Here is a 25718-nt window from a genome sequence, read left to right as displayed (position 1 = left end):
CCTGCATAAATTTACACAACATCAGAAAATGGAGTCAGAACATTTCAGCAGTCCCCCAATACCTAGAAGTTTTCTTAGGTCCTCTGTATTTGCATATTGCCTTGCTCCATTCTCCTTGGCTATTTCTCAGTACTCAGTTGCCGAATGCATAAAATCTTCACTGCTGAAATTATTGATACCTCGAAGTTTTGGGTGAAGTAACAGGCAGCTACCAGCAGATGGCGACACTTTACCATCTTTTGGGCGACAAACCCTGCAGCTTATTCTGCGTCAGACCTGGGTCACGTGACGCTGCTGTCGTGGGTAGATTTCCTTGCTTTGCCGTAAAGCGAGCAGCCCCGTGACGTCATGGTGGTAAGTTCTCGATTAAGTTTTAATGGCTGCAGAGGAATTGCATGTCACTGACTGGTATTACAAGTCTGCTGGAAGCTGGAGGGTTAAATATAACGGCATGATACACTAGAGCCGAAAGATATACTCTGCAGGGCAATAGCAAATCCTATTGAATGGACACTACTATGTATATGCATATATGTATGTATACATAGTAGTGCCCATTCTATAGGATTTGTTATTGCCCTGCTGATACAAAACTACAGCTCCCATTATACCTTGGTAGTTACATACCTCCAAGGCATGCTGGGAGTTGCAGTGTTTCACTTTCTAAAGGTACACTCACACCCAAATAATGTGTGTGCCCCCCTTAGAAGGAATTGTGGTCCCCTCAACCGATGAAAATGACTACTCCCTGTATGCTCTGTTTGTATGTCACTGCCTGGGCATGCTGGGAGTTGTAGTTTTGCAGCAGCTGGAGGGGCGCAGGTTGGGATGACTTCCAGGACTATAATGGGAAGAATAGTTCAGAATGCAAATTATATTGCAGTCACTAGGGTCCTTTGGGCTCCATTTGAGCCCATTATGTGACGGTGCCGTCATCTGAGAAATGATGTTGCGCAACACATGCTGCCATGGCGTTAAAGGGGTTCACTGCTTTTACATTGATGGTCTATCCTTAGGATAGGTGATCAATGTCTGATCGGCCGGGGTCTAACACCCGGTACCCCCTGCAGATCAGATGTTAGTGGTGGCAGCAGGCGGCCGTAAATGCTCAGTTCCGGAGCTGCCCCATCTTCCGATAGCGGCCACTGCCGGGTACTGCACTTCGTCTTCTATTGATTAGAATGGGAGGCGGATGTGCAGTATCCTGCCATGGCCGCTATCAGAAGATGGAGCAGCCCCGGAACTGAGCATTTCCAGCCGTCTATGAGAACAGCTGATCGGCCGACGCGTGGGGCGTCAGACCCTGTCCAATCTGACATTGATGACCTATCCCAAGGGTACACCAATGATAAAGTAGTGGAAAACCTCTTTAAGGAACAGTTTAAAGGGTTAGGAATAGTGATGGGTGGACTCACAGATACCCGGGATCGACGGGTCCAACCGGGTTTAAAAAAAAACCTCTGTTCTTTAACCAGAAGTTTGTCCCCATGTAAGTCTATGGGGACCCGAATAAGGAGCTTAAAAATGGCGGTAAAAAGGATAAGGGGATTGGAGCAGGTGCGTTATACTTACCGAGTCTGTAACGCTACTTCAGGGGCCGCTCATTAACCTCATACATATGCACTGCTTCCCCTTCCCACCGCAGTCACTGCGTCTCTGATTTATTTGAAGTTAGGCGCGCCCCCACCCTGTGTGACAGCGTCTCACTACTTTCAGTCAGAGACACTGTGTGTGCACGTCTCTATTGCTGTAAAAGTAAATAAAAAAATTGGGTAGGGTTCCCCCATATTATGATACCCAATACCCAGCCATAATAAAGTATACAGCTACAGGCTGCAGCCCCCAGCTGTGCACTTATCTTGGCTGTGTATAAAATAAGAGGAACTGCATGCAGCTTTTTAAAAATTATTTAAATAAATAATATAAAAAAACCAGTATGCGGTCTGTCACAAACCACCGGGGGGGTCACTCAGAAATCCCCCGCGCTGGCTACCAGTGCGTCACAATCGGGGGGTAACAAGTGGGGGTCACCCCTCCTTTATACCTCCCGACCGACAGACAGAGCACGTGACGCGCTCTCTAGCGCCCCTCTTATAGTCAGGCCAATTATGGAATTGCCCGACAATAAGCAAGGAGGCCGCTATACTACTTATGCCGATTATTGAAGGGTCCCCGGTGAGAGTAGGGTATATATTCCCCCGACCTCCGCGGGCGGAATATATAAAATCTCCCCGAATCTCACTGGCCTCCCCACAATAATCCTTGGCACAAACTCGCTGCCACCAACCGCTTCACGGTAACTATTAGCCGAACACACAGACGTGGGATTCAAGATCGAGATAACAGAACAGCCCAAGATTAATTATATAATTTAATCAGCCTAAAGCACACTAGAACTACAATATATACAATAGGGAATCTACAGAATATACATATGTCAGAGTACAGTTACAATCAAAGCATGGGTTACAAACAGGCATACACAGTTCCAGCAGTTACCTTGTTGCGTCTGGCCACAGGGGGGCGCTGTACCCAGGTTTCTAGGATCCTTCCCACAGATGTTTCCTACACGTGCCCCCCAGCGAAAGAACACTGGAAAATGGCCGAAGTAGGGTTATCAACCTGGGCAAATCCAGGTCCCCTCCTACCTTCGTGACCTCAGAGGGAGCACTGCTCCACCCCTGGCTGGAGCTATGGACAATCCACAACATGGAATATGGGCCATAACTTTGCCTGGGAGCGTCGTAGGCGGACGCCAATGCTCTCATTGTGACAGTTATGAATTTAGCTACAGAACGAGGGGACTCATGACCTGCCTGCCAGTTCCCCATTGGCTGATATCACGCCTGGGGCATTTCCCAATGTCCTGCTCCCATAAAAAGGGTGTGCCAGCATCGTCCGCATGCGGAGACACCATTTTTATGGTTGCCGTATTTATCGGAAATATGGCTTGCGAGATATGAACCATTTTTTACTGGAGTCGTTCTGTCTGGCTATTTCCATAGCCTTGCTAACTAGCTAGCAGCCCCCACTACAGGGTCACGGCAGGGAGTCATCCTGTGTCCATTGTCCCCAAGCCACCTAATTTCCATATCACAGGACATGGCCATGGAGGTGTAAGTGGAACACTGAGAACAAGAAGGGAGGGGGCACTGCCAGGGAGTGATGAGGGATTATGACTGGAGTCATAATTCATCTTCATATCCCGGGATTTGCCTCACACCTCCCCCCTTTTGAGGGCGCTAGGGGGCAGCACACTCCGGTGTTCCCCCGTGCGCCCGTCCGCGACCTCTCCTTGTCGGGACAGCCCGTCTGCGTTACCGTGGTCACGGCCCCTTTTGTGGCGAATGGTGAAGTTGTATTGCTGGAGCGCAAGGCTCCATCGCAACAATCGCCCATTCGTCCCAGAGACGGTGTGCAACCAGCTGAGGGGATTGTGGTCCGTCTCCACGATGAAGTGGCGCCCGTATAGATAGGGTTGCAGACGCTGCAGGGCCCACACTATGGCCAGGCACTCCTTCTCCATCGTGGAATAGGCAACTTCCCTTGGTAACAGCTTCCTGCTCAGGTACAAGACTGGGTGCTCTTGGCTCGCAGAGTCCACCTGGCTGAGCACCGCACCGAGGCCGAAGTCACTGGCGTCGGTCTGTACTACAAACGGCCGCGTGAAGTCGGCTGCCTGTAGCACGGGCGGGCTGGACAGGGCGTCCTTTAGGGCCCGGAAGGCTGTCTCGCAGTCCATTGTCCAATCGACTGCAGAGGGCAGCTTCTTCTTGGTGAGGTCCGTCAAGGGCTTTGCCAGGCTACTATAGCATGGAACAAACCTCCTATAGTACCCAGCGGTCCCCAAGAAGGACATCACCTGCTTCTTGGTCCTGGGGGTGGGCCAGGATGCGATGGCTTCCACTTTCTCAGGCTCGGGCTTCAGTGTTCTCCCACCTACCCGGTGACCGAGGTACTGGACCTCGCTCATGGCCAGCTGACACTTCCCCGGCTTGATGGTCAAACCTGCCCGGTGGATCCGCCTGAGCACCTGTGCTAGATGCTCTAGGTGGTCCTCCCAGGTGGGACTGAAGACGGCAATGTCATCCAGGTACGCGGCCGCGTACCCTTCAAGTCCCTTGAGCAGGGTGTTGACCATCCGCTGGAAAGTGGCAGGGGCATTCCTCATCCCGAATGGCATCACCGTGGACTCGTACAGTCCAAATGGGGTAATAAAGGCAGAGCGTTCCCTGGCCTTGCGAGTCAGGGGGATCTGCCAATATCCCCGGCTCAGATCCATGATGGTCAGGTACTGAGCCCCGGCCAACTGATCGAGCAGGTCATCGATGCGTGGCATTGGGTACGCATCGGCGACCGTGACCGCATTGAGCCCCCTGTAGTCCACGCAGAACCGAGTGGTTCGGTCCTTCTTAGGGACGAGGACTACAGGCGAGGCCCAAGCGCTGTTGGATGCCTGGATCACCCCCAGCTTCAGCATCTCGTCAATCTCCTGGCGCATGTGTTGCTGCACCTCCAGGGAGACCCGATATGCTGAACGCCGGATCGGGGGATGATCCCCAGTGTCCACGTGATGGACAGCCAAGTCAGTCCTTCCGGGCTGGTTGGTAAACAACCCCCGGAAGGGGAGGAGGGTGGCCCACAGCTGGGACCGTTGGTCTTCCAAGAGCTGGTGGCCAACCTCCACATCCTCAATGGATCCGCCTGCCCTAACCTGGGCTAGCATATCCAAGAGGGTTTCCGCTTCTCCCTCCTCGGGCAGGTTGCACACGGGGAGCGCACATGCCTCCCGCTCATGATGTGCCTTCATCATGTTCACATGGAAGGGCTTCCGCCTTCCACGGGCAGGGTCCAGGGTGACCAGGTACGTCACAGGGTTGAGCTGCTGGTACACGAGGTATGGGCCTTCCCAGGCTGCCTGAAGCTTGTCCTGTGGTACGGGGACCAGTACCCACACCTTTTGACCCACTTGGTAGGTCCTCTCACAAGCGTTCTGGTCGTACCAACGCTTCTGATCGGCCTGGGCTTGAGCCATATTGTCGTGTACCAGTTGCGTCAAGGCCTGCATTTTGTCCCGGAAGCGCATGACATACTCGATAACCGACACTCCAGGGGTGGCCAAATCCCCTTCCCAAGCCTCTTTCACCAGAGCCAGGGGGCCCCGCACACGTCGCCCGTACAGGAGCTCAAACGGTGAGAATCCTGTTGAGGCCTGTGGAACCTCCCGGTAAGCAAATAACAGGTGTGGGAGATACCGCTCCCAGTCACGCCCATGGGAGTCGACCAACATCTTAAGCATCTGCTTTAAGGTGCCATTGAACCGCTCGCACAGGCCATTAGTCTGTGGATGGTACGGGCTGGCCACCAGATGTCGCACCTGGACTTGCTTACAGAGGGCCTCCATCAGCTGGGACATGAATTGGGTCCCCCGGTCAGTGAGCATTTCCTGGGGAAAACCCACTCGGGAGAAAATCTCCAGCAATGCGGTGGCCACCTTGTCAGCCCGAATGGACGACAAGGCCACTGCTTCTGGGTACCGGGTGGCATAGTCCACTACCGTCAGTATGAAGCGTTTCCCGGAGCTGCTGGGGATGGCCAGCGGGCCGACCAGATCCACAGCCACCCTCCTGAAAGGCTCATCGATGATTGGCAGAGATACCAGTGGGGCTTTGGGGCGTGGCCCCGCCTTCCCCACTCTCTGACAGGTTTCACACGAACGGCAGTAGGCAGCCACATCGGCCCCCATTTTTGGCCAGTAGAAATGCTGGTTTAACCTGGCCTTGGTCTTAGCGATCCCTAGGTGTCCGGCCATCGGAATCTCATGTGCGATCCGCAACAACTCCGTCCGGAACGGATAGGGTACCACCAACTGTCGGTCCCTGGGCCACGCCTCCGGTGAACCCTGCTGGACCGTGGCCCGGTACAGCCGTCCTTGGTCCCAGACCACTCGCTCCGGGTCCGAGTCCGAGGGAGGCTGTGCCGCCTGCTCCTTAAGAGCTTTCAGGCTGTCGTCAGCTTCTAACGCTGCCTGAAACCCCTGACTAGATGTGGCCAGAATCGACGAGACTGTCACATCTTCAGTCAGTACCCCGGGACCTGTGTCCTGGCCTCCACCTGACTCGGCTGCCACTTGGTCAGAAGGGGAAGAGCTATCGGACCTCCGGGAGGCCCCTTGGCTTCCAGCACTCCCACTGCGGGTGACAGCGGCCACAGCCGCTGCGACCGTGGGTCGTGCCTGCTCCTCCTCCGTTCCTGACCAAGTCGCCGGTTCAGGCAGACCTACCTGGCTTCCTGACACCCCGGTTGTGGGGGAACCATGCACCGAGATCTTACCTGGGAGCACTTCCGCTCCTGGACCGGCCCCAATCTCACCTGCCTGTTCCCCTCCTGCAGCAACAGAACCCCGCTGTGAAATCTCTGGGGACCCCACATTTGCTGTGGTAGCCCCCACCCCACACACTGGTCCTCCCCCTGCAGCACCCTGCTCTCTGCTTATCCCTGCAGAGGGCAACAGATCCCAGCTCACAGGCTGGTTACTTGTAGAGGCATTGTCACACCTTTCTCTGACCCCCTCCCCTGTCACAGCTGCAGCTGAGTGTGTGTCTATGGTGTCTATGCAAGCAGAAATATCAGAGTTCACTCCCTCCTCCCTTACATCATTCATAGATAACACATTAACATTGTTAGGAGTCATGTCAGTACGGGCTGAAGGTTCAGCCCTTGGGGGGGGCCCAAACTGGGAGGTTATCTGCCCCAAATCTGTCCCAAGTAGCACGTTTGCAGGGATCCGATCAGTTACCCCCACCTCCCTCACCCCCCGCCCTGCGCCCCAGTCCACATAAATGTCAGCAACAGGCAGCGCCGGGTCAGTGCCTCCAATCCCGGAGACAGCGAGGGTTTTTCCAGGGATCAAGTCTTGGGGGGACACCATCTCAGGCCGCACCAGAGTCACCTCCGAGGCGCTGTCTCGCAGTCCTATGGTCACAGACCGGCCGACGGTGACAGGTTGGAAGCTGTCCAGGGACCTACCACCACCCCCACCCACACAATACACCTTGGGCGGCCCTTGGGACGGGGACGGAGCCGGGGCCTTGGGACGCTGAGGGCACATGGCCTTGAAGTGTCCAGGTAGGTTGCACTGGTGGCACCGTCTTGGTTCCGCCACGGGCCTGGAGAGGGGAGTTGAGGGGGACACCCCCTGCAGTCTAGGGGCAGGTGGGGCAGTCGCAGAATTCATCTTACCCCCTCTCCAGGTGCTGCTGGTGGCCGCTCTCCTGGCCTCAGGGGCCCGGTTGTTGGTGTAGTCATCGGCAAGGGCAGCTGTAGCCGTGGACCCCTTTGGCTTCTGGTCTCGGATGAACTGGCGGAGATCCTCAGGGCAGTTCCACAAGAGTTGCTCCGTGATGAACAAGTCCAGGATCTCCGGTCCGGTGGAAAGCTGCAGGCCTTGGGTCCAGTGGTCGGCAGCTCGGGCAAGTGCCCGCCGGTGGTCAGCCCAGGAGTCCTTTGGTCCCTTCTGTAGGCTCCGGAACTTCTTGCGGTAGGACTCTGGAGTGAGGTTGTACTGTTGGATCAGGGCCCGCTTGATGGTGTCGTAGCCCTGATCTGCCTCAGCAGGCAAGTCCCCAAGGATATCCAGGGCCTTACCCCTTAAACGGGGGGTCAGGTATTTGGCCCACTGGTCCTTGTCCAGATGGTGCTGCAAGCAAGTCCGTTCAAAAGCAGTCAAGAAAGAGTCCAAGTCTCCATCCTTCTCCAGCACTGGGAAGTCCTCAACACGGACCTTTGGAAGTTTGGTGTCTCGAAGGTCACATGTGGCTGATGAGGGCCGGAGCTGAGCTAGCTGCAGCTGGTAGTCACGGTCTGCCTGTCGCTCTCGCTCTTCACGCGCTGCCTGCCGCTCTCGCTCCGCAGCCTCACGCTCTGCGTGCCGCTCCGCAGCCTCAGCGTCACGCGCTGCCTGCCGCTCTGCCCTGCGCTCTGCCAGGAGTTCCTTGTAGCCCTTCTGGTCTCCAGCCTGGAGAAGGGCCATAGCCATTTGAAGAAGGCTATCCGAGCCTCCCAGGCTCGGTGGAATGGCACGTGGTGATCTGCGGCACGCTGCAGAGCTAGGCGATTCACTGTCCCTTTCAGAGCGGAGGGCTGGCATCTGGCTCGTTGAGGAACCTTGGGTGAGCTCCTCCTCATCTTGTCCAGCAGTGCCAGGTTGCGCAATGTCCTCGGCAGAACGGTTTTCTGGCGTCGAGCTCCTGGAGGACTCGTGGGCAACCTCCTCATTGCTGTCCACAGCACCGTCCTCCCTCTCTTCGGCTCCTGCCTTAGCATTGGCCAGTTGCATAGCTCTGCTCCTGGTGCCATCAGCCATTCTTGCAGACTTTTGGTCACTGACACAGAACTGACACCTGATGCCTCCACACACCTTACAGTATCTGCACTCTGACACTCTAGTGTTGAGCTAGTCTGAAGACCCCAGCAGCCACAGCTGCTGCAGGCAGTCTTTAGTGTCTGGGAGTATGGGTCTCACACTCACACACACTATTATCTCGATCCCACCGCTGCCACCAATATGTCACAAACCACCGGGGGGGTCACTCAGAAATCCCCCGCGCTGGCTACCAGTACGTCACAATCGGGGGGTAACAAGTGGGGGTCACCCCTCCTTTATACCTCCCGACCGACAGACAGAGCACGTGACGCGCTCTCTAGCGCCCCTCTTATAGTCAGGCCAATTATGGAATTGCCCGACAATAAGCAAGGAGGCCGCTATACTACTTATGCCGATTATTGAAGGGTCCCCGGTGAGAGTAGGGTATATATTCCCCCGACCTCCGCGGGCGGAATATATAAAATCTCCCCGAATCTCACTGGCCTCCCCACAATAATCCTTGGCACAAACTCGCTGCCACCAACCGCTTCACGGTAACTATTAGCCGAACACACAGACGTGGGATTCAAGATCGAGATAACAGAACAGCCCAAGATTAATTATATAATTTAATCAGCCTAAAGCACACTAGAACTACAATATATACAATAGGGAATCTACAGAATATACATATGTCAGAGTACAGTTACAATCAAAGCATGGGTTACAAACAGGCATACACAGTTCCAGCAGTTACCTTGTTGCGTCTGGCCACAGGGGGGCGCTGTACCCAGGTTTCTAGGATCCTTCCCACAGATGTTTCCTACACGTGCCCCCAGCGAAAAGAACACTGGAAAATGGCCGAAGTAGGGTTATCAACCTGGGCAAATCCAGGTCCCCTCCTACCTTCGTGACCTCAGAGGGAGCACTGCTCCACCCCTGGCTGGAGCTATGGACAATCCACAACATGGAATATGGGCCATAACTTTGCCTGGGAGCGTCGTAGGCGGACGCCAATGCTCTCATTGTGACAGTTATGAATTTAGCTACAGAACGAGGGGACTCATGACCTGCCTGCCAGTTCCCCATTGGCTGATATCACGCCTGGGGCATTTCCCAATGTCCTGCTCCCATAAAAAGGGTGTGCCAGCATCGTCCGCATGCGGAGACACCATTTTTATGGTTGCCGTATTTATCGGAAATATGGCTTGCGAGATATGAACCATTTTTTACTGGAGTCGTTCTGTCTGGCTATTTCCATAGCCTTGCTAACTAGCTAGCAGCCCCCACTACAGGGTCACGGCAGGGAGTCATCCTGTGTCCATTGTCCCCAAGCCACCTAATTTCCATATCACAGGACATGGCCATGGAGGTGTAAGTGGAACACTGAGAACAAGAAGGGAGGGGGCACTGCCAGGGAGTGATGAGGGATTATGACTGGAGTCATAATTCATCTTCATATCCCGGGATTTGCCTCACACGGTCCAACTTCAATTTTGATACTCAGCCACGATAATGCCCAACAGCTGGGAGCTGATATTCTTAGGCTGGGGAGACTCATAGTTATTGGGACCGCCAGCCTACAAATAGCAACCTGAAGCCACCCAGGATTGTCGAATCCATTAGATGCGACAATCCTGGCACTTTACTTGGCTCATCCCTTTTGCCCTGGTGTGGTAGCAATCATGGTAACAAAGGAGTTAATAACAGCCCACAGCTGCCAATAAGCCCTAGATTAGTTATGAGACACCCCCCCCCCCATTACTAATGTGTAAGTAAAAAGAAAGAAACACAAACACCGAAACAATCCATTTTTTAAAATAAAATACAAAAACCCACCTCTTTCGCCCGTTTAGTAACCCCCAAAACACCCAGGTCCGACGTAATCCACACAAGGTCCCACGACGATTCCAGCTCTGCTACATCTGAAGTCACTGCTCTGAGGCATAGATCATGACCACCCTCTGTGAGCTTCAGGCAGAAAATGACTGAGCCACAGCAGTGAGCAGTGACATCACTTAGGTTATTTGCGGTCACAGCTGGAAGTTCCTATGGTCCTACACCTGTTATTGCAGGTAACCTGACCTCAGGTGACTTCATTGAACTGAGTGACCTCACCTCAGGTTAATGGATTTGAGATAACTTACTAATTGGTGGGTGTCCAACCACTGGGACCCATGGCAATTCTGAGCACAGGGCTCTGCAGCCCTATCCTGAAGGAGATGCACATGCTCGATCTCCATTCATCCAAGTACAGCGCTCGTCTATTTCCATGGAGGCCGAGCATGCGCACCACCGTACCATTCAGGATAAGGCTGCAGAGCTCAGTTCTCAGGATGGCTGGGGTTTTGACTGTTGATCAGCAAGTTTTCCCTGATCCCAAGGACAAGGGATAAGTTACTTTTTTGGGGGGAGGAATAACCGTTTGTCATGTTTCATTAAAAAGTTGGACCAAATTTTTAAAAGGTGTCCTAAAGTTAGAAAAGTCTATTCATCTGGTATGGATAGGTGCAGCTGTGTGCCATTTTCCTACTTTAGGAGCGATATCTCTATATATAACCCACATTCATTGGCACATGAGAGATCTAACAGACTTCACGCCGGGGTGTCCTTAAAAATTATCTAGAGTCTGCCGAGCTATGGTGCAGTGTGTTCTGTTAAAGGGTTTTGTCCAGGATTAGAAAAATATGGATTTTTTTTTTCCAAATCAGCGCCACCTCTGACCCTGGGTTGTCTGGTGTTGACATGCATGGTGCTGAGCTGCAGTACCTCACACATCCCATCACCAGGTGCTGGGGATAGCTTCTGACAGAAAGCAGCCATGTTTTCTAATCCTGACCATCCCCTTTAATATATGCCAGGGGTCGGCCCCGTGTTATCTTTTCCGCTGCTGTGATACTACAAATCCCAGCATTCGTCTACAATGGACTTGTGAGGGAAGTGAACTCTGACATCATGAAGTCTTCGCCGTTTTCTCTTTTGGGCATTTGTAGAAGTTTGCGTTACAGCTGAAGGCCAATCTAGAAAACATCACGAGGCTGCGGCCGGTGGGCGATGATTTCTGCTGGTTCCTAAAGGTGAGAGGATCTCCATGTTACTGTATGTAATGGTGAGTTTGGGTTTATGTGTAGACTCCTCCATGTTTGGATACAGGAATTCATCACTGCGGCCTTATGGAATAGATACGTGGGCACTACTGTGGGAGCAATCTGTGCTCACGATTCTGCTGAACGGCTGCTCCATGGTGCTGCCATGTGTGCGCCAATGTTTGTAGTGCCGTGTGTGCAATATTGTTTGTACTACCGTGCGTGTCAGTGTTTGCACTGCCATGTGTGCACCAGTGTTTACACTACCGTGCGTGCCAGTGTTTACACTACCGTGCGTGCCAGTGTTTACACTACCGTGCGTGCCAGTGTTTGCACTGCCGCGTTCGCATCGGTGCCTGCACTGCCGCGTTCGCACCGGTGCCTGCACTTCTGCGTTCGCACCGGTGTTTGCACTGCCTCGTTCGTACCTGTGTTTGCACTGCCTCGTTCGCACCGGTGTTTGCACTGCCTCGTTCGCACCTGTGTTTGCACTGCCTCGTGCGCACCGCGGTCTGCACTGCCTAATGCGAACCGGTGTTTGCACTGCTGTGTGCATAGAGGTGTTTGCACTGCCGTGTGCGCACCGGTGTTTGCACTGCCGCGTTCGCACCTGTGTTTGCACTGCCTCGTGCGCACCGCGGTCTGCACTGCCTAATGCGAACCGGTGTTTGCACTGCTGTGTGCATAGAGGTGTTTCCACTTCCGCGTGCGCACCGGTGTTTGCATTGCCGCGTTCGCACCGGTGTTTGCACTGCCTCGTGCGAACCGGTGTTTACACTGCCGTGTGCATAGAGGTGTTTGCACTGCCGCGTTCGCAATGGTGTTTGCACTGCCGTGTGCATAGAGGTGTTTGCACTGCCGCGTTCGCAACGGTGTTTGCACTGCCGCGTGCGCACCAATGTTTACACTGCCGCGTGCGCACCGGTGTTTGTACTGCCGCGTGCGCACCGGTGTTTGTACTGCCGCGTGCGCACCGGTGTTTGTACTGCCGCGTGCGCACCGGTGTTTGTACTGCCGCGTGCGCACCGGTGTTTGTACTGCCACGTGCGCATCGATGTTTGTACTGCCGCGGGCGCATCGGTGTTTGTACTGCCGCGGGCGCACCAGTGTTTGCTCTCTTCATTCTCTATGAGACTGTATTTGGTTATCTTCAGCAGTCCTATAGAAAATGAATGGGGTGGAGGTTAGGAATGTGCACTGTAAATATAGTGTCACTTTTTGATGTTCCTTTGGGGTACCTAGCAGTATGACCCCTACTAATCTAAAGGTTTTTGCTTATTCTGTGGATAAGTGATAACTTGTTGCTACCAGAATACCCCTTTAAAGATGACCAACCACCAGGACTTTCCTATATAAGCTAAAGCCAGTGCTATACTGGCACTATCATGCTGATTCTATAACATACCTTTAGTTGTGAGATCGGATGTATAGTTTGTAAAATTCACTGTTATTTGATGAGAGGTGCAACAGAATATCTAATAGGTGAGTCAAGTTTTGCTAGTTATTCTCGCCCCTGTCCCTGTCTGTCATTCCTCCCCCCTGTACGCCTGGTTATCCTTCCTCCTCCTGTCCTTCCTCCCCCTGTAATAACAGAGACAGGGGGGAGGAAGGACAGGCAGCAGACAGGGGTCGGAATAACTAGCAAAACCCGACCCTCCTACTAGATATTCCGTTGCACCTCTCATCAAATAACAGTGCATTTCACAAACTTTACTTGCCTGTATTTCAGAAAGTATATTTCCGATCTCACAACTAAAGGTATGTATAGAATCAGCATGATAGCACCAGTATAGCACTGGCTTTAGTTCATATAGGAAAATTCTGGTGGTCGCTTCTCTTTAATGATCCAACCTCTGGGACTCTCATTGAATCTGACAATAAGGAATCATATTTTTTTCCGTCCCGGTCATTCAGACAAGTGCAGCCCCATATAATTGAATGTAGCTGCTGTGGTCCAAAACGCACCTGCGCTCCTTCTCATGCCCCTACGTCATGCTGCATTCAGATTACATAGCAAAAAGCCTGCTGAGAGATTCCCTTTAATGTCCGCCTGTATTTGCGGAGAGTAGACGCTCCAGTAGATTACCTATCACACGTGGCATGCTTTGGCCGTTGCAGAATGAAGACCTTTGTCTAAAAAGTTTTAAATATAAGATTCAAGATCCAAGACAAGTGTCTTGTTCTCCTTGTACCTGTTCCCTGTCACGATGTACAAAGGGAAGTGAGTCATCTCCACATTGAGGCTTTTCAGCTGTTGAACTACAATTTCCATCATGCCTTGGAACGTTTCAGCCAATATGCGGAGACCTACAGTCATCCAGATCATATAACACTTATTTTCATTCTCCTTTTTATAGTTGAAATGCGGAAACTGTGGAGAAGTATCGGACAAATGGCAGTATATCACATTGATGGTGAGCGACAATGTCACCCGGACCATCTGGTGTAATAATTCTGAAAGGCAGTGAGATGGGGCAAAATAGCATGTTTAGGGTATGTTCACACGGTGCTTTTTTTGCAGCACTTTTTTTCTGTAGGGCAAATGTTATGTACATTATCCACATTTTTATGCATTTTTTTTTAGTCATCAATGGAATGGGTAAAAAATGCAGACGATAAAAAAAATAAAAAAATCAACATATGGTTTTAAAAAAAAAAAAAAAGTATCCCAGCTCCAAAAAATGCAGTATGTGACTTTCATTTTAGAATCTCAATAATTTTGCTGCTTTTGAAAAATGCTGTGATTTTTTTTCGTGTGCAGTTTTTCCTGCACTTAAGACAAAGGTCTCAAAGAGGGAAACCCAGTGCTGAACGTGCAGGGACACGCCCCTCCACCCCCCCAAAGTGCACTGACACCCCCCCCCCCCGAAGTTCACTGACACACCTCCAAAATGCACTGACACGACGCTGAAGTGCACTGACACCCTACCCCGAAGTGCGCTGACACCTCCCCAAAGTCCCCTGACATGCACCTGAAGTGCACTGACACCCTACCCCGAAGTGCACTGACACCCTACCCCGAAGTGCACTGAGACGCCTACAAAGTGCACTGACACCCTACCCCGAAGTGCACTGACACCTTCCCTTTGAAGTGCACTGACACCTTTCCTCTGAAGTGCATCAACACGCCCCTCCGAAGTGCATGAACACACCCCTCCGAAGGGCACCAATACGCCCTTCCGAAGGGCACTGACACGCCCTTCCAAAGGGCACCGATACGCCCCTCCAAAGGGCACGACACGTCCCTCCGAAGGGCACAGACACGTCCCTCCAAAGGGCACCGATACACCCCTCCAAAGGGCACCGATATGCCCCTCCGAAGGGCACTGACACACTCCTCCAAAGGGCACCGAAACGCCCCTCCGAAGGGCACCGAAACGCCGCCAAGGTGCACTGACGCCCCCAAGCTAAGGTGCTTCGACATGCCCCTCCGAAGGGCACCCAACACACCGCCAAGGTGCACTGATGCCCTTTAACTGACATATTCCAAGGACACTGACACACCCCTGTGCACTTCCAGCCTGATATACATATGACTTCTACCCAGATTTCTCCTGACTGGCAAATCATTTCTCTACAATAAAGATGTCATTTTCACATTGGTACAACCACATACGCAGCGGTATGCTACTCTCATATGTAAAAACGTGCTGATAGGTGCCCTTTAAGAGTGGTTTAGATTTACAGTACACATTTTGGGTGTGGATGACTTGGTAATTTTTTATCATTACTTTCAATCATTGTCTTGTAGGACAGTGTTCCATTAAAAGGTGGGCGAGGCAGCGCCAGTATGGTACAGAAGTGCAAGCTTTGCTCTCGAGAGAACTCTATAGGTGAGTGATATTAAAGGGGCGGACAAAGCCCCATTGTTATATTACATCTGAATAATAAGTTTATTACAAATCCCATGACCCGTAGCAATCAACTGTGATTTCAAGGAGAAACTTACAAAGAGTGTCCTGTTCTCCTGCAGCGCCTCTACAGGAGCAATAACGCATTACACAGTTCCTATTAAATCAAAGTGCTGGGTGTGTAATGCACGGATGTTCCAGGTCCTCCTGGGCTGGAGACCCTTTATGTAGCTCTTCTGGCTAATTAATGAGGCTGTAATAACTCGGTTCATGGTAGTTACACAAAACTTAGTAACGGACTTTGCATATTCAAACAATGTAATAATCTGGCTTTTTTTTTTTCATAGATATATTGAGAATCTCGCTGCAGCCGTACAATGTAAGTGACTTAAAGGAGTAAATTGTTGTATTAAGTACAGTACAGTCCAAATGTTTGGACACACCTCCTCATTCAAAGAGTTTTCTTTATTTTCAGGACTCTGAAAATTGTAGATTCACATTGAAGGCATCAAAACTATGAATGAAATACTTAAAAAAGTGTGAAACAACTGAAAATATGTCTTATTTTCTAGGTTCTTCAAAGTAGCCACCTTTTGCTTTGATTACTGCTTTGCACACTCTTGGCATTCTCTTGATGAGCTTCAAGAGGTAGTCACTGGAAATGATTTTCCAACAGTCTTGAAGGAGTTCCCAGAGATGCTTAGCACTTGTTGGCCCTTTTGCCTTCACTCTGCGGTCCAGCTCACCCCAAACCATCTCGATTGGGTTCAGGTCTGGTGACTGTGGAGACCAGGTCATCTGGCGTAGCACCCCATCACTCTCCTTCTTAGTCAAATAGCCCTTACACAGCCTTGAGGTGTGTTTGGGGTCAATATCCTGTTGAAAAATAAATGATGGTCCAACTAAACGCAAACCGGATGGAATAGCATGCCGCTGCAAGATGCTGTGGTAGCCATGCTGGTTCTGTATGCCTTCAATTTTGAATAAATCTCCAACAGTGTCACCAGCAAAGCCCCCCCACACCATCACACCTCCTCCTCCATGCTTCACAGTGGGAACCAGCCATGTAGAGTCCATCCGTTCACCTTTTCTGCATCGCACAAAGACACGTTGGTTGGATCCAAAGATCTCAAATTTGGACTCATCAGACCAAAGCACAGATTTCCACTGGTCTAATGTCCATTCCTTGTGTTCTTTAGCCCAAACAAGTCTTTTCTGCTTGTTGCCTGTCCTTAGCAGTGGTTTCCTAGCAGCTATATTACCATGAAGGCCTGCTGCACAAAGTCTCCTCCTAACAGTTGTTCTACAGATGAGAAGATGTGTCCAAACTTTTGGTCTGTACTGTATGTAATTGTAAGTGTTGTGGATGGGGCTCACACAGATGTCTGCGCACATTGGATTTGTCATTTCACATCGTAATATATTAGGTATGGGAGGTGTATGAACGACACCTTACAATACAATTCCTTTAAGTTGCCATCTAAGGCTATGTGCCCACGGGAGATTAAACCTGCGGATATATCCACAGGTACGGCCGCAGGTTTCCCGCAGCTTCTCGCCGGAATCGCAGAATCGGTACGCGAAATATCTGCGGTAAACCTGCGGACATTCATGCGGCTTACCTGCGGAAGTCCCGGCCCTATCTCCATAGTGGAGGAGCGGGAATTCCGCAGGTAATTCCGCAGGAATTGACATGCAATTACATGCGGCTGCGGGACATCTGCAGCATATTCCGCAGCCGCACGTATCCGCAGCGTGTACACAGACACTCCCCATGTCCTATAGAATAACATGGGGAGTGTCAGTACATGCTGAAACCTGGAAATTTATCTGGAAAATCCAGAAAATCTGCGGATTTTCCACAGATAAATCCGCAGGTTTATTCTCCCGTGGGCACACATAGCCTAATAATCCAGAAAGTCTGATAATCCAACACAGAACTGTAATATATTGTGGAGCTGGACAGGAAAGTGATGAGAAAGCCGGTAAGAAAGTTTATCTATAAGTTATTGTAGCCGTTTTTGTGCTAATAGGGTATTCTCACCTCGATCTCATGTCTACGTGTGAGAATTGGGACTATGAAAAGAACAGAGTGCACTATACTTTTTCCATAATTCCCATAAAAACATGGTTTCCCTAACTCCTGTTGATTTCTATGGGAGTTACACAATGAGCCTAATGCAGCTGCGCTCAGCTCGTCCTCCCGTGGCCGCAGCTGGACACAATTACTCCCATCTCAGCCATGTGTACAGGTTAGATAAGCGATGATTTCGGCCGGCAGCGATCTCTTCCAACGTACTGCTCGGCCGAGCGCCCCCATGTTCTCTATCAGAGAGGCGCTGCCAGACGCCTCTCCACATAGAACCAAAGGATCAGCCACTGAAATTCACGAGGCCAGATCTCCCGACATGATCTGTCTGGGGAAAATTCGGGAGATCCGACGGTCGGCCGATCCTGCCTATGTCAACTTTTATCTAATGTGTATGGGGGTCAGTTAGGCTGAGCTAGTAATAACCCTTTAGTATTAAATCCTGAGTGGTCTACCTGATGTTTTGCCGCCTTACAGGTGGGTTTATATACTTTTTAATGTGGTGAACATGAAATTAAAAATGTAAATGTCTAAAAATTGGGGCTTTAATTAGGATCCACTTCATCTGAATGTTCTCAGCCACGTCGATCGTGTATTATTTCTGTATCATATTCAGGCCGAAGACAGCGAGCGTTTTAAGACTATCGTGGAATTTGAGTGTCGAGGTCTGGAGCCGGTCGATTTTCAGCCTCAGGTACAATTTTAATTACATAACGCTACCAGCCTGCTGACACAAAGCGACAGTGTCATCTAAATTCGCTGCACAACTGAGCTCTGAACCATTTGCACAGTAATCATATTCGGGCTGCCTGCAGCCACCACTAGAGGGAGCTCTCTGCATAGCTGTATATATACAGCCAGCTTCTGTCGGTGATGACCATAGGCAGCCCAGCTGGCTACATTTTAAAGGGAATCTGTCACCAGGTTTTTGCCACCTAATCTGAGGGCAACATACCGTAAGGGCAGAGATCTTATACCAACAATATCACTTACTGAGCTTCTTGCTGTAGTTTTGATAAAATTATCATTACAGGACTACTTGTCGTGCTGCCAGGTAGTCCAGCATATTCACGAGTTCTGTATAACTGCTAGATCTGCAGCAGAGAAAACATTGGTTTTATCAAATTGACAGCAACAGCTCAGTAAGTGACACATCGCTGGAATCAAGGTCTCTGCCTCTATATTAAGCTGCTCTCAGATGAGAGAGCAAAAACCTGTTGACCGTGTCTGTGCAGAAGATTTGAAGTTCCGTGGTAGAAAAACTGAGCTCACACCATCTTTGTGCAATTTTGCATCAAAGTGTTGACGCCAGCAGAACATGAGATGCACGAAAGCTTCCAAAAATACAGGTTTTGGACGTGCAGAATTCATAAAAGATTAAGATCTGTGGTCCAAATGCCGATAAACATTCAGGTTACAGAGTAAATGTCCAGATTTGAGTGCAAGGTGTGACATCACATAGAATATTATGCTCTGCCTGTACAGATAGCTCCATCATATTCAGTAGCGCTTTACAGACATTATCATCACTGTGCCCATTAGGACTCACAATCTAAATTCCCTATCTGTATATCTTTAGAGCGTGGAAGGAAAAAGGAGGAAACCCACGCAACACGGGGAGAACATACAAACTCCTTGCAGATGTCATCCTTGGGGGGAGATTAAAAAAATCCCTCTTAGGCCCCCTTCACACGTCCGTGAAAATCACGCACGTGTATCACGGACGTGTCAGAGGAGCGTTTTCCCCTCAGTGAGCAGTGTTTATGGCACACGTGTGTTCTCTGTGATAACTCACGGAGAACGGAAACTTTCTGCTCACCTGTCCCTGGCATCGCTGTCCGTGGTGCTGATCTTCGGTCTCCGGTCCTGCCGACTCCCCTCTGCTGCTGCTTCCGCCGCAGTGAAGTGAATATTAAATGAGCGGCGGTCGGCAGCATGTGACAGCAGAGACAGGAGGGCAGGAGAAGATGAGTAAAGATTTGGTTTTTTATTCTCTGAAACGTGTTTCTCCGGTGCGTGTCACACGGGACCGCATCCACACTACATCCGTGTGGTCCGTATGCGGGCCGTGTGACACTCGTGCTGCCGGAGAAAACGGACATGCATCCATGTGGAGCACACGGGCTCACGTATGCTCCACACGTGTGTGCACATAAACCCATTGATTTTAATGGGTTTACGTGTGCCCGTGTCTCCGGTACATGCGGGCACGGACCTAGCACATGCCGGAGACACGTGCGTGTGAAGGGGGCCTTAGGCTGCATGCCCATGATCAGTGTGTGCAGCGTTTTGCATGCAGCATGCTTCAGCTGCATCCAAAACACTGTGTTGTACAGTACAAGCATAGTGGAGAGGATTTCTAGAAATCCCGTGCCCACTGTGCTTGTTTTTTCCACAGCAAACACTGATCTGCAGTGCGACTTTCCAGACCACAGCATGCCAATTGTTTGCGGATTCGCATGTGTGCTCCGTAGGGAAAAAAACAAGCGAGAGACCGCAGCGCCCTGAACTTTGATCATGGGTACAAGCAGCTGCGGTCTCCTGCGGAGGGGACTCGCGGCCCTGCAGGTGAGGACTCATTGCGTCTAAGAGACAGTGAGTCCTGATCGTGGGCATATACCCTTATTTAGGATAAGAAGTCACATATACCTTATTAGTAACTGGGGTGATAACACAAGAAGGTTCTGAATCTCCCCTTTGTTTCGTTAAAGGGAACCTGTCAGCAGAAATTTTGCCCTAAACCTAAAAGATTCCCCTTCTGCAACTCCTGGGCTGCATTCTAGCAAGGTTCCTATAGTTATTCTGCCCCCTTCTAGATCGAAATAAATAGTTTATAAAGTGGTACCTTTCAGTTTGAAAATCTTGTTAATGGTACACGGGGGCGGGCTGTCTGGTGTCCGTTACTGTCCCACCTTCCGCTTTAAGCTGTCCCCCAACGCTCATTTAAATACCTCATGATGCCGCCCAGTTCGTCCGAGGTTTCGCGCATGCGCCGTGCCACTGTAGCAGGACTGTGCACAGTGGGACCGCTGGTGACGTTGCACAGGCACGAGATTATGGGCGGCGCTGTGATTTTCATCAGCAAACTCCCGCCCATAATCTCGTGCCCGCGCTTTCCCCTCTGTCTCCACCGTTCTGCGCATGCCCTGGCCAGATGACCAGATGATCGGTGGTGTCCTGCTCCGCTCCTCCCATCTATTTCCTGCTCCAGGGCTAGATGGGAAAGAGGTGACATTGGGTCATCTGGCCAGGGCATGCGCAGAACGGTGGAGGCACTGAGATCTTACTTACTAATGTCACTTGTAGCCCCCCACCACATTCCCACCCCTGCCCTCTCGTCCAGCCGGCATCTATCTAGCACTTCATTAGGGAGAGGAGAATGGGATTCTGGCAGCCGGTTCCATAGGAATAAAAAATTGGTCTTGTTAAACTCCAAAAGCACAACTCTTTGTTCCGATGACATTGGGGGAAATTTGGTATACACAATAGATGGTCAGCTGATCCTGCAAATATTTTTTTTTTTTAGTAAACTGTTCCCGCTAGAGTTGAGCGAGTACATAACTATTTGTACTTGCTATACTCATAACGAGCACTGTCTAATACTCGCGTATTCATTCCGAATAGCGTGTGCAATGCAAGTCACTGGGGAAAAACTCGCAATGTAACAAGTAACCTGAATGCTGTACTATTCATGAGAGTAGCCATTAGTGCGGAATTCGGGTTACTCGTTACATTGCGAAGTTTTCCCCAGTGACTTACATTGCACTCGCTATTGGGAATACATACGTGAGTATTAGACAGTGCTCGTTAGGAGTATAGCAAGTACGAATAGTTAGGTGCTCGCTCATCTCTAGTTCCCGCTCCTCTTTTGCTGTGTGAATAGTGGTGATTGCAGTTTTTTGCACCTTTTAAGTCCATGTGCTGTAATCTCTTTATTAGATTACAGATTAGTCTGGGCTCTGTTACCGCACAGGTCTGATGTAACTGATTACTGTCTATTATGTAAAGTGGAACACTCACTCAGATTGCAAATCAATAGCTCCGAATTCAGTTACACAACGCCATGTATCCATTAATGCACATAATGGCGGATACATCCACGCTCACTGCGGGGGCCACATTGCATTATTATTAGTGTAAAAGGGCGATGGCAGATTGATTTAATAAAAGGACTGAATGGAAGAGTAAAATAAATATATATATTTCTGTAATTGACAACTGCTCTTTTTCTTCTTTCTCTTATTCTCTTGTAGGCCGGATTTGCTGCTGAAGGAGCAGAAACTGCGACACCATTCAATGACATTAACCTGGAGGAAAAGGTTTGTGTTTTGGGTCACACTTAAAGCCATTGTGTAGGAACCTCGCATGTAAGCCCGGAGTGGGGCATGATGCACAGTGGACACACTGGATGGAGAACGGGGGCATTTGTTCATCATCATCATGGAGCGCAAATGCAGAAAAAGAAGGGAATTTTGTTTACTTACCGTAAATTCCTTTTCTTCTAGCTCCTATTGGGAGACCCAGACAATTGGGTGTATAGCTTCTGCCTCCGGAGGCCACACAAAGTATTACACTTAAAGTGTAACCCCTCCCCTCTGCCTATATACCCTCCCGTGGATCACGGGCTCTTCAGTTTTGGTGCAAAAGCAGGAAGGAGGAAACTAATAAATTGGTCTAGGGTAAATTCAATCCGAAGGATGTTCGGAGAACTGAAGACCATGAACCAAAAGAACAATTCAACATGAACAACATGTGTACACAAAAGAACAAACAGCCCGAAGGGTACAGGGGCGGGTGCTGGGTCTCCCAATAGGAGCTAGAAGAAAAGGAATTTACGGTAAGTAAACAAAATTCCCTTCTTCTTTGTCGCTCCATTGGGAGACCCAGACAATTGGGACTTCCAAAAGCAGTCCCTGGGTGGGTAAAAGAATACCTCAATAAAAAGAGCCGCAACGGCCCCCTCTTACAGGTGGGCAACCGCCGCCTGAAGGACTCGCCTACCTAAACTGGCGTCTGCCGAAGCATAGGTATGCACTTGATAGTGTTTCGTGAAAGTGTGCAGACTAGACCACGTAGCTGCCTGACACACCTGCTGAGCCGTAGCCCGGTGCCGCAATGCCCAGGACGCACCTACGGCTCTGGTAGAATGGGCTTTCAGCCCTGAAGGGAGCGGAAGCCCAGAAGTACGGTAGGCCTCAAGAATCGGTTCCTTGATCCACCGAGCCAAGGTTGACTTGGAAGCCTGCGAACCCTTACGCTGGCCCACGACAAGGACAACGAGCGCATCTGAACGACGCAGGGGCGCCGTGCGAGACACGTAGAACCGGAGTGCTCTCACTAGATCCAAAGAGTGCAAATCCTTTTCACACTGGTGAATTGGATTAGGGCAAAATGAAGGAAAGGAGATATCTTGATTGAGATGAAAAGGAGATACCACCTTAGGGAGAAAATCCGGGACCGGACGCAGAACCACCTTATCCTGGTGAAACACCAGGAAGGGGGCTTTGCATGACAGCGCTGCGAGCTCAGACACAAAACATAAAACTGAAGAGCCCGTGATCCACGGGAGGGTGTATAGGCAGAGGGGAGGGGTTACACTTTTTTAAGTGTAATACTTTGTGTGGCCTCCGGAGGCAGAAGCTATACACCCAATTGTCTGGGTCTCCCAATGGAGCGACAAAGAAAAATCCTCTACCTTATAATAGTCTGCTGCACTTTCCTGTATAGTTGAAGGGTTGGTCTGAAAGCAAATGTAAATGTATTTAATTTAAATCCTTATCTATTTGTTGCTATACTTTGATTCTTTCTAATATACTTGTATTAAAATTTCCTACTATTCCCTAACTAGACTATCTAACTACAATTATATGTTTCTTCTCTATCCTGTCTCATCACTAATCGAGACTCCCAATGCATGCTGGGATACTCAAACAACAAAGGGTCGGAGTCTGTGGCGGTGACTGCAACCTGTGTCCGCTCTCTGAAACGACTAGTCATCATGATGGTTGTTTTAAGGGCTGGTTTGTGCCTGCTGCACCTGGCCCTCTTTCCTGTGTCTATTCCTCCCTCCACGCTGTCCCTCCCCACTGTGTCTCTCTCCTGTGTCTGTCCCTCCCCGCTGTGTCTGTCTGTCCCTCCTTCCTGTGTGTCTCTCTCTCTCCTGTGTCTGTCTGTCCCTCCTTCCTGTGTGTGTCTTTCCCTGGACTGTGCGATCTACTCAGTGCACAGCCAAGCTCTGTTATGGGCTCAGAACAGTAGTCACAGAGCAGTGTATCTACCTGGCTTGCAGGAGCCCAGTGATGTCACCACCGGGGCGGCGCTAGTCTCCTGCATGCTGGGTACATACACCGCTCTGTGATCACTGTTGTGAGCACATAATAGAGCGTCACTGTGCATTATGTAGACTGCACCGCAGGGAGCGACAGACACAGCAGGCACAAACCATCATGATGATGCTTCATTTCACAGAGGGGACCAACCCTTTTATAGCGGTGGTTAGGATGTAACAGGTTATCACATATACATAGGCTAGCCAATACCTTCAGTGCTAAAACATTGTCTCTGGCTGATGTTAGTTTGTGTATCGTTTATGTAAGGGGGTTGTTCGACTTGAACAAGTTACACCTATCCACAAGATAAGCAATGCCTATTATATCGGAGGGGCCCCCAACCAATTGGTAGAGCAGGGCACGTATAGAAATACACACAGATGCACGCTCCTGTCAGGAGAGTGTGCGGTTGCTGGGGGATGAGATGCGAGGCTATTTCAAGTGTGTGTCTCCGGCCCTATTTTGATACACAGCCATGATAAAGCCCGACAGCTGGGGCTGCAGTCGTGGGCTTTATCTGTGCTGGTATCAGAATACGGGGGTCCTGCGCTGATGGTTTTATACCACGATACTCACCCGCAGACATTTGCAATGCTTTCTCCGCCCACCGGCCATCCTGGCGCCTGTGATTGGTTGCAGTCAGCTGACACGCTGTCACTGAGGGTGGGGGCGCGTTTAAGTGCAACCAATTACACCTGCCGGGGGGCGGGGAAAGCAGTGAATATTCAATGAGGGTTAATAGTCGGCTTCACAAGGGAAAGTATGACCTGGAAGCAGCTTGCCGCCATATTGGAGCTTCGGTGAGTACACCCTATTCCTTCTACCAACATTTTTACTCTTCGGATTCTGGTCCCCATAGACTTATATGGGTAACAGATTCCAGACCGGATCCAGGTTGTTTGTTTTTTTTTTTAAATTTAGCAGGGACCAACCAGTCCTGGTTTTCTGCGAGTTCGCTCTAGTCACTGTATGTCAAATGATTCTTAAAATATACCTTTCACCATTTGCCATCTTTGTTCTCCCGCAGGACTGGACGGATTATGATGAGAAGGCACAAGAGTCTGTGGGGATCTACGAGGTGACGCATCAGTTTAAGAAGTGCTAACATCGGCCTGTTTATAGACAATTTGTCAGGAGCATTGTGATCGATCAACAGTTATTACACAAATTCTGTTACACATCCAATATGGACATCGCCAAAGCTTTTACATTCACCTCTTCAAGTTATTATTGTACATAACTCATGTATGTGATTACTGCAAATATTTAAAGTAAAAAAAGAAACAAAAACAACTTTTAGCTGTTTTTCCCCTATAAGTGTGCAAGCGTATGTGTGGAATGGAAATATGGCTGCACGTTCTAGTACAACGCATGACCTTAAAGGGAACCTGTCACCAGATTTTGGGCCTATAAGCTGTGGCCACCACCACTGGGCTCTTATATACAGCATTCTAACACACTGTATATAAGAGCCCAGGCCGCTGTGTAGAAGGTAAAAATCACTTTATAATACTTACCCTAAACAGTTGCTGCGGTGGAGTTGGGCAATATGGGCGTCTCCGTTCTCCGAAACTTCCTCTTTCAGCCATTTTCGTCCTCCTTTTGAAGCCTGTGTGCATGACACATCCTACATCATACACACTCGCCGGTCCCGCGCAGGCGCACAACAGTCCTTTGATCTGCCCTGCTCAGGACCTCAATGCTGGCGAGTGTGGATGACGTAGGACGCGTCATGCACCCTGGCTTTAGAAGAAGGACGACAAAGATGGCCGAAAGAGGCAGCGCCGGCACTGGAGACGCTCATATGACCCAACTCCACCGCAGCGACCGTTTATAATACCTAAAGTGATTTTTAACTTCTACACAGTGGCCTGGGCTCTTATATACAACATGTTAGAATTCTGTATATAAGAGCCAACTGGTGGTGGCCGCAGCTTAGTCACCAAATCTGGTGACAGGTTCCCTTTAAAAAGGCTTGTCCGAGAATATCACATAGAC

At 50.2% G+C, this 25718-nt stretch overlaps 1 protein-coding gene across 2 annotated transcripts; it reads left to right on the top strand.

Annotated features, from left to right (window-relative positions):
• Nucleotides 1-275: 275 nt before the first annotated feature.
• CZIB (CXXC motif containing zinc binding protein) lies at nt 276-25013 on the top strand. Of its 2 annotated transcripts, XM_075320102.1 has the most exons (8): nt 276-354; nt 11359-11442; nt 13809-13865; nt 15203-15284; nt 15650-15681; nt 18008-18085; nt 21645-21710; nt 24748-25013. In XM_075320102.1, exons 1-8 carry the CDS (start codon nt 349-351, stop codon nt 24823-24825), a joined length of 483 nt encoding a protein of 160 aa, XP_075176217.1. In that variant the 5' UTR covers nt 276-348; the 3' UTR covers nt 24826-25013. The 2 variants fall into 2 exon arrangements, with proteins under 2 accessions (XP_075176217.1, XP_075176218.1); XM_075320103.1 differs by lacking the exon at nt 11359-11442 and having other exon boundaries at nt 317-354.
• The last annotated feature ends 705 nt before the right edge of the window (nt 25014-25718 follow it).

Source organism: Anomaloglossus baeobatrachus, chromosome 8 (genome assembly GCF_048569485.1).
Source record: "Anomaloglossus baeobatrachus isolate aAnoBae1 chromosome 8, aAnoBae1.hap1, whole genome shotgun sequence".
NCBI lineage: Eukaryota > Metazoa > Chordata > Amphibia > Anura > Aromobatidae > Anomaloglossus > Anomaloglossus baeobatrachus.
This window is presented reverse-complemented; position numbering and strand designations above follow the sequence as displayed.